General features: G+C 41.1%; 1 protein-coding gene across 9 annotated transcripts in view; it reads left to right on the plus strand.

Moving 5' to 3' along the window:
* The window catches only part of ttll5 (tubulin tyrosine ligase-like family, member 5), a 121,718-nt gene that overhangs the window by 56,548 nt on the left and 55,170 nt on the right, over positions 1-10,000 (plus strand). For all 9 annotated transcript variants that reach the window (XR_012392880.1, XR_012392881.1, XR_011007083.2 and 6 more), the window contains exons 19-25: positions 9-29; positions 1,070-1,215; positions 3,329-3,467; positions 5,880-5,997; positions 8,017-8,163; positions 8,266-8,360; positions 8,436-8,551. Coding sequence is in view for 2 of the 9 variants with exons in the window: in XM_017351877.4 (XP_017207366.3) it covers positions 9-29; positions 1,070-1,215; positions 3,329-3,467; positions 5,880-5,997; positions 8,017-8,163; positions 8,266-8,360; positions 8,436-8,551 (782 nt within the window). In the remaining 7 variants the exon portion in view is untranslated. The remainder of the gene's footprint in view (positions 1-8; positions 30-1,069; positions 1,216-3,328; positions 3,468-5,879; positions 5,998-8,016; positions 8,164-8,265; positions 8,361-8,435; positions 8,552-10,000) is intronic.

A 10,000-nucleotide genomic window follows, 5' to 3' on the forward strand; every position in this document is an offset into this window, starting at 1 on the left:
CTCCTCAGATCCCTGACGTCCCGCTCGAGGTTAGTATCTTTTATTCCAATTAAAATTTTTAAATTTACATTTAATTATTTACATACACAATCACACACAGTACGGTATGCAGTCAAATGCTTGTACAAAAACAACTATTATAATTAAGAATCTAAACTGAATTTAATAAGAACACAGACAATTGTGGATATAGAAATATATACGCACCGGCCACTTTATTAGGTACAAATGCTCTTTAACGCAAGTTTCTAATCAGCCAATCACATGGCAGCAGCTCACTGCATTTCGGCATGTAGACATGGTCAAGGCGATCTGCTGCAGTTCAAAGCGAGCATCAGAATGGGGAGGAAAGGGGATTTAAGTGACTTTGAGCGGGGCATGGTTGTTGCTGCCAGACATTCTGCTCTGAGTATTTCAGAAACTGCTGATCTACTGGGATTTTCACGCTCAACCATCTCTAGGCTTTACAGAGAATGCTCCGACAAAGAGGAGATATCCAGTGAGCGGCAGTTCTGTGGGTGCAAATGCCTTGTTGATGCCAGAGGTCAGAGGAGAATGGCCAGACTGGTTCCAGCAACAGTAACTCAAATAAGCACTCGTTACAACCGAGCTCTGCAGAAGAGCATCTCTGAACACACAACACGGCCAACCTTGATGCGGATGGGCTACAGCAGCAGAAGAGCACACCGGGTGCCGCTCCTGTCAGCTAAGAACAGGAAACTGAGGCTACAATTCACACAGACTCACCAAAACTGGACAATAGAAGATTGGAGAAACGTTGCTGCTCTGATGAGTCTCCATTTCTGCTGACACATTCGGATGCTCGGCTCACAATTTGGCCTCAACAACATGAAAGCATGGATCATCCTGCCTTGTATCAGCGGTTCAGGCTGGTGGTGGTGGTGTAATGGTGTGGGGGAGATTTTCTTTGGGTCCATTAGTACCAATTGAGCATCGTGTCAAACTGCCTGGTGCATAACGAGGACCTCCCTCACATATTTTTTTTACCTCTCAATATAAGCAAGTACATTTTAAAAAATGTGTTTTCCCTGTTTGTTTGATTCTGCAGGGTCCAGGCGACTGATGGTATTTCTCTGGTGCTCGGGGCCTTTTACACACATCATGTGGTCCAGTATGAAAGAAAGCTGCTTACACTCGAGGCGCGAAAGAAGAGGCGGAAACCTGCACGAGTTTCCAGAAGAAGACCACCGACAGGTTCGTTTGCAGGATGTGTGTGCAGTTATTCAGACGGTTGATTCAGTGACATTAGAGTTACAGGATGCCTTCATGTGCTGATGCTGATTGACATCTCTGTTACAGGTGATGTTATAGTGAGTTTCTATTGCAGTAGCAGTTTACTTGAAGGGGTGTTCATAAGACATGTAGGGCCCTATCATACATACACCCGGCGCAGTGTGGCGCAAGGCGCGGCCCAATAGTCTTTTGGTAGTTTCAGCTTGGTGCAAGAGTGGTTTTGAGGCGCTGTTTAAATAGCAAATGCATTAGCGCTCATATGTGCACCCATAGGCGTTCTGGTCTAAAAAGGAAGGTGTTCTGAGGCGCACTGCTGGCGCGTCGCTATTTTGAGAAACTATAATAGATTTTTCATTCGACCAAAACAAACCCGGTCTAAACTCCAGCGCAGAGTTGCCCCTCGCTTACACACTGCTTAATACACACAAGAGAGCAATAGGCAAATATCTTTATATATGAAAACATTTAAATATTAAGGATATATATAGGATATAATAAGAATAGATATAGAATATAAATATAAAGGATTAAAATATTACAAAACATATTATTTTCTAGCCGACATAAATATGAAAAATCACTGCTTTTATGTCTTCTTCATCTCGGGAGGCTTTTTCAGTTCATTCATAACAATTTGCTTTTGTATAATGTTATTATTATTAGCAGTATTATTTATTATATCCATATTTATATTTGTTTTATTAAAAACAAGCTTAGATTTGTCCACCTGTCAGGTTTTAGACCATATGGGGCACAGCATGTGTTTTAGGATATAACTCAGGTTTTTGAGCACATTTGAGCACCTCCCGTCACGTATTTGGCACTCTCCAGAAATGTATACAGGGGTAAGTTTTCAGAATGAGCCTGGGTTCAATAATAGGCCTGAACCAGATTAAAAAAAGTAAAAAAACGTAAATCCTTACTTAACATTCAGAGTAACTAAGTAAAGCTACTAGGTACTTTCTCAATATTGTAATGCATTACTTTTAAAAGTAATTTCCCCGTAATTGCTAGTTAATGCTTAACAAATGATGAATAACAATTGGCTAATGCTTTATAAATGACTCATAGAGTGTAGGTAATATAAAGTAAACCTGAATTGTGTCATTGAGTACGTTTACATGGTCACCAATACTCCGATTTTTATACGAAGAAGACAATACTCTGATTAAAGCCTGATTTATAGTTCTGTGTCAGGTGAGAGGCGTAACCCACGGTGCATGCAACGTGCGTAGCTGTGCATTTATACTTCTGCTGCTGTCTCTGTCGGTCTACATTAACACTTCCGAAACGCTAGTTGGCAGTGAGGTGTAAATGTTCCTCAGTGTCGAGTTTCTTCGCTGCTTTTTTGCTTTTCCTGAACACTTTGCTGGATGTACAAGTGGCTCAAACTCGCTCATTTTGAGGCAGGAACTGGCGGACGTGCAACAACTTTAACTATGAGGTAAACACAAAACAAAACTTTCCATCCGGAGCTCCTTCACAGGACTCAACACTTGTAAACAATCGCTCGCGCCATTAGCGCGGCTCTCGGTCTCGCCCAGACTTGTCAGCGCTACCAAGCCGACCAATCACAGAGCTTATGCTACACGTCGTTGCGACGTTTAGTTACATTTTTTGAGAGGTGCACGTCAGTGACGGCGATGGCCACGGCGAAGGGCTATGCGTCAACACCGTAGCATACACCGGTGTTTGACGCAGAAGTATAAATCAGCCTTAAGAGTCAACCATGTAAACAGTGCTTTTTAATACTTTAATCTGACTAAAGTCATAATCTAACTAAACAGAAATGAATGAGGACATGTGGAGTATGCTGATTTATTGGCATTATTGTAGTGCACTACAGACAAAACACCCAAAATAATGTGAAACTCCAGGATGAAATGTGGATAGCATGCTGACACAATGACGTTAATCCAATTATGTGCTGTAACATGTAAAACAGGATCATGATAGGAACATTTAAAAAGCAACTCATGTAACCACCTTAATTATATTATTGTCTAGGCAAATAATTCCATTACTGATGTCCGTGTAAACGTAGTCGTTGATGTGCAGTGTGTGATGTGTACAGGTGTCAAGTGCTCTCCGTCGCCTCATACCAGTGAGAATGAGGATGGGGTGGAGGGACAGATGGAGGTCCAGTCATCTGACCAGCACACACAGCCCAAAGTCAATCTGCTCCACATCCTCCAGCAGGGCTGGGACCTCAGGTCAGTACACACACATGCACAGGTTTGTTTTTGTGAACTGTGTGGACATTGGTTTACATTGTTTTTATACTGTACAAACTGTATCAGGGTGTCGGCGGGGTCTTAAAAAGTCTTAAAATGTCATGATGAGATCTGCAGAGTGGATGATCAACATCAACAGCCTGAGAGATCAAGACATTTGTGCTGCACATTACATTACAAACCACAGGAGAGGGACAATTCTCCAGCAGGATAGCGCTTCTTCTCATACTTCAGCCTCCAGATCAAAGCTCCTGAAAGCAAAGAGTGCTCCAGGATTGGCCAGCCCAGTCAGCAGACATGAACATTGTTGAGCATGTCTGTGGTAAGATGAGGGAGGAGGCGTTGAAGATGAAGCCAAAGGATCTTAATGAACTCTGGGAGTCCTGCAAGAACGCTTTCTTTGCCATTCCAGATGATTTTTATATATTATATTTTATTATAAGCAAAACAATCTTACGTCAAGCGAAAAAACAAGATTATTTTGCTTTTTAAAAATAAATACAAGATTATTATCTGCAGATTATTGTGCTTGTTTTTAGAAAAAAACTTGATTTTGACTCTTTATTTCTGAAAACAAGACCAGCTTTAGCTTGTTTAGAAAATGCTTCTTGACTTGATTCTTTTTTGATATTTTGACCACAAAATTTAAGTAAAAAGAGACTTATTTTGCAGTGTAGCATTAAGGCTCAATACTGGGGAATCTTATAATCTTAAAATGTGAGCAAAATCAGCTGTTTCGTCATCACTTTAGACATTACGCTAGAGAATCATTCAAACACTAGCTCTAGTATCTACGTCTAGTGATGTTGGTGAAGTAGCAGCGGTTTCTGACGCTTGATTTTTCTTTTCTATACACACGATTATAATTACACATATATAAACAGTTGAGGTCAAAAGTATTAACCCTTCTGTGCAACATTTATTCTTTTCAAAAATATCTCTCAAGTAGTATTTATTTGATTAAGGACGTTTTCACAGTATTTCCTCTAATATTTGTTCTTCTGGAGAAAGTCTTATGTGTTTTATTTCGGCTAGAATTAAATAGTTTTAAACCCATTTTAAGGTCAATATTATTAGTCCCCTTAATCAACATTTGTTTTGGATTGTCCCCAGAACAAACCACTGGAATACAATGACTTTTTACACACTGTTATACAATGACAAAACTATTGTTAATAGAAAAGTGTAGGGAATAAATGCTCACAAGCTGTGTGCAGAGGGTTTTATTTATTATCATTGTATTGTGTCTTTCAATCTTCCTTATCGCTTTGTTGCTGCTCAGACAGCACATCATCTCTCTTGCCACGGCATCTCAGCGTGATTATCTGCGCAGGACTGTTTAGTTCCAGTCCATTTGCAGAGATGGAGGCAGAATCGCTTCTCCATTTACAAGAGGGAGATCCACAGAGCGCCGTTGTGTCCTTTTCATCCTTCGCATGTTTCCTCCGCCACAAGTCTAACTCACACAGGAAGTGGATTCCTCGGCCAATCGGCTGCATCCTCGTCTCTCTCTCTCATTGGCCGCCTAATTGCTGGAGTCAGACTGTCTTTCCTTTGTTTAACATTTTGGACGCAGTTGAAACATCCTCCCTCCCCTGCTTTCACCTTACGCAATGCCCCTAGAAAAATATTTAGAGCTGCTCTTTTCATACGCGGACATTAATGAATATTACATACTCCTGTCCAAAGTGCAATAAAGACTCCAGTTTCCTCTCCGCTTGCGGTCCAAGAGCCTGAATTGTAATTCGAGCAAGGAATTATAATGGCATGTCTGAGTTTGTAGAAATTCCTCTGCGCCTGCCAGGGCCAAGGGAAAGGGACCGGGGCCGTTACAGTACAGTGTAGCATTGTTTACGTGCGACGGCGGCTCTTTCTGAAACATTTCTTGACTTTTCCTCGCTTATCTTCTTGTCATACGGAGCATGTGAATAGTTCACGGTAGTTGGAGCAGCGTGGAGGCCTTTGCTTGCCCTCAGATGTGCTTCTGTTGTTTTGTGTGCAGTAACACGTACGGTATAGTGGTAGCGGTGAGGTGAACAAGTGCGTCATCTGCTCTGCAAAACAACCTACACAGCTTTCTGAATGAGGATGGCATGGCGCCCGCAGCTCTGCATCTCAGCTGGGGAATTGTAATATGTACATTTTAAAGGGAGCTTTCACACAAAGTCCCTTACGGGCAAGTCATTTCACTTGGTGGCCATCTTTGAAACGCTGTTCTTTCTGAAAGGGGAACGTCGAATTCTTTAAAACTGTTTGTCAAGCTTACGATTAAATTTTTATATTTGGATTGTTAAAAAATAATCGATTAAAGACTAGTAGAATACAGATTGATTGGTCTTTGCAAGTGTAGGAAGATCACTGAATAACACTGTCTTGTTTTGGCTCCTGCAGTAAAGTTCAAGCCCGCATGGCCTTCTCCTCATACCTGCACCGCGTTCAGCTGCGCCTGCTAGCTGAGAGCAGAGCGAACAGAAGCCCGGCCTGGACACAGAAGGAGCACGATCAGATGGTAAACCCTATTTAGTCTTATATATCTGTCAGTCAACCCATCTCTGGGAAACGTACGCAATGTTTTAGCATGAATTCAACGCAAGTCTTCGTACATGAGGCCCCAGATCTGCGTGAACGGCTGCAGATGTACAAATCTACATTTGCTGATAGACAATTTGAGCTACTTATCAGAATTATGTGAATTATCTGCCTGACGATATTAAATTGGATGAACGTGTTTTAGTCTCACCCTACATATATATATATATATTAGTGGTGTCAATCGATTAAAAAAAATTAACTAATTAATCGCACCTTTTTAAAAAAATTAATCGCGATTAATCACATTTAAAATACTGAAACTTGTAATTTTGGCTATTCAAATGTAAAATTAATGTAAACGCAAGACAAAAACTATTTTAATTCAAAATATAATTGTTTAATAGAATTTTTGTTTAACTTGTAACACAGATTTCTTCATGTAAACAACATACCCACAATAAACCATCAAGATCCTGGCTTGACAGCCATATTTATTACAGAAATTAAAACACAGGCATGTTAATGTCATTTACATTTCAAAACAACCAATGCCAATAAAGAAAACATTGATTTTCATGTTGGATTCTAAGTGGACTGCAAAAAAATGCCAAAATACAGGCATTACAGATATGGAAAATGAAAAATTATAATAATAAACTATTGAATACAAACTGTTGCACTCACTGTAAAGTTTTATTGCTGTGAGTTGAGAACATTAATTATAGAGTAGAAACAATTTAGCTTAATCCTCCTTTACATTCATCCAGTTGCTAAGACTAGGAGTATCCCGCAAGTGCACAGAGACTCCCAAATGCCCGCAAATGAATGATAATCTCTCGCAAACCGGTCGTTAAATACATTGTACACCCCTCTTGCCCCTACTCAGATACATCGCTCACTCCACCCCTGACACCCCTCAACGGGCCTGACACAGACACACACACAGACAGACACACACAATGCGCTGCAGACGTTTTGGCCCCAACGGCCTTCCATACTGGAGTAACTCCCCTCAGATTCAACACACATGATCACGTTCATCAAATTTGCTTCTACTAAGCGTCCTAAAGTATTACTGTATTTCACAAGGATTCTGACACAACAACGCGAAGCATACGCTTTCATTGCGTTTAATGAGGAAACACGCTAAACTTGGAGGGCTCATGCTGAAAGGCAGAGTAATGCCCTGTCTTTGACAGCTCGCGACTTCACCAGACGTTCTGAGTACATTTACATAAGACACCAATACTCCGATTTTAATATGATTAAGATTATACTCATATTAAAAGTCTGCCGTGTAGCCTAAGCAGTGATTTTATTACCTTAAAGGAACACCGAGTCACGAAATGCGGAGGATTTTCTTTCTGTTCGCCATGCGGTATCAACAACAGATGTCGAAAGTTAAAAATGAAACACCCGAAATTGCATGAAACTCTGGATAACCTGTGATGCGACTAATTGTTTTATACTGGAACTTGCCTTCAAAAAGTGCTTCCTTGGTCTTATCCACATTTCTTGCATGTTGAACACACGTCCACCACAACAGCAAGTAAAAAAAAACGTCAACTGCATTAATAATTGCGTTAATAAGTTAATTATTATTAACGCGTTAATTATTTAAAATGAATCGCATGTGTTAACGCGTTAATTTTGACAGCGCTAATAAATACATATAAACACAGTTAGATCATTTACTTTAATCAGTACTATTGGAATTTTGAAGAGACTTTTAACCAGATCAACCACACATTTCTGAAGACAATCACCTACTGCACCTTTAATAACTTTTAAGTCATTAATAACCAATCTAATTCAATGATTTTGTGACTAATGCAGATGCACATATTGCCATATCGATACTCAAGTGATATATCATATTAATAGCATATTAATAGTGTATTAGTGTATTGATGTGTAATACACTTCATTGATTTGAGTGTGATCTGCATCTTCTGTGTGTGTGTGTGTGTGTGTGTGTGTGTGTGTGTGTGTGTAGGAGCTGGTTGTACGTTTTCTAAAGCGAGCCAGCAGTAATCTGCATCAGGGCATGAGTGTGAAGGAGCCCAGTCTGCATCTGTGTCTGCAGGAGCGCCAACACATCCTCTCACAGCAGCTCGAAAGCTTTATCCAGCTCTACGACCAGGTCTGACCACGTTCTGGAGCTTTCTTTAATCTGGTGGAGGTTTACCATTTCAACTTTCTGTATGTGAGCAGGACCTGATTTGTTTTGCTCAATCACCCTCAGGAAACCAAGCAAATGGTGGAGAGTTTGGAGCCGATGACAGATGAAGGTCGCTGCATCAACTCCACCGTTTTCCAGGAGTTCATTCTGGAGGCCAGGTTGGTGTTTTCACTTCATGAGGACAGATGAGGAGAACGGTTTCTCAGCAGACGCCTCTTCTTTTCTGGTTTCAGCGAAAGCGACCTGGAGGAAGTGCTGACCTTCTACACTCAGAAGAACAAGTCTGCCAGTGTGTTTCTGGGCACAAAGTGTCACCGAGTCAAGAAGAGCAGTGAGGAGAAGCCGGAGAGTGAGTAATGAAACGAAACACGACACAAAACATGCCAGAAAAAATTTGTTTGACCAAACAGAGGGGAGTTTTAAAGGGAGAGTTCGCCTAAAAATGAAATGCTGTCATCATTAACAGTTGAAGTCAGATTTATTAGACCCCCTGTATATCTTTTCCAACCCAAGCTCATTCTGGAAACGTAGCCCCGCGGACGTTTCTGGAGACCGCGATTTACGTGGCCGGAGGTACGTGTGTTTATTTTTTTTCGAGCGAACGCTGCGGGGAGGTGTGGCGCCGCTCCGCTCCTCCTCTTCGCGCTCTCCGGCCGACGGCTCGCCTCCGAGTGGAGGGCTTTCCCGATGCAACCAGTTTGTCCGCTTAGCTCACAGCGTTGCGTCGGCGGAGGCCCCGGAGGAGGAGGAGGAGCCGGCCGCGGGGACGACGACCGGGATCGAGTCCGGGGAACAGCGGTTTCAGAAGTCAGGTAAGATGAAAAACGGAATCCGAAAAATAAGAGCGAGAACGCGGCGGGATCCGAAAACGTAGTCGAAATCGAAGACGAGGGCTTTTGCTTTTTTTTTTTTCGGGACGGCTTTTGCAAAACATCGATCGGGTTTAGGGAAGGAGGAGGAGGAAGAGGAAGGCGGCCGGGTCGGCTGGGTCAGTCGATCCGGCGGCTTTTCGCGCGAGAACAGAAAAAACGCGAAAAAAGACAAAGAAAAAAGACGTGAAAAAGCGCGCACAGCGGCCTCTCGTGGATCCGCGAAAAACAAAAAACGCTCAAATACGTACCTCCCGGGATGTATCTCGCGGTCCGCAGACGTGGCTACGTTTCCACAATGAGACCGGGTTGATTTTTTCCTCAATTTCTGTTTAACGGAGAGCAGATTTCTCCAACACATTTCTAATCATGATAGTGTTAATAACTCATCTCTAATAACTGATTTATTTTCTCTTTGCCATGATGACAGTAAATAATATTAGACTAGATATTCTTCAAGACACTTCTATACAGCATAAAATTACATTTAAAGGCTTCACTAGGGTGATTAGGCAAGTTATTGTATAACGATGGTTATTCTAGAGACTGTCGGAAACAAAATATAGCTTAAAGGCGCTAATAATATTTACCTAAAAAACGTTTTTTAGAACATTTTTATTCTAGCCAAAATAAAACAAATCAGACTTTCTCCAGAAGAAAAAATATTATCAGACAAACTGAAAATTCCTTGCTCTGTTAAACATATTTTGGGAAATGTTTAAAAAAGAAAATAAAAATCATAGGGGGTGAATAATTCTGACTTCAACTGTATATAGGACCAGAATCAGACAATTATTATTTATTAATTTATTTTTTGCCCATTGACAAGTAGTGGGAATATTTATGGACTGATTCTGTGAGTCGATATTTGGTTCCAAAACTATTCTTGACCTATTTTGTTTTTCCCATTTCTTTCCGCTATGCACATA

Source organism: Danio rerio, chromosome 17 (assembly GCF_049306965.1).
Source record: "Danio rerio strain Tuebingen ecotype United States chromosome 17, GRCz12tu, whole genome shotgun sequence".
Lineage (NCBI taxonomy): Eukaryota > Metazoa > Chordata > Actinopteri > Cypriniformes > Danionidae > Danio > Danio rerio.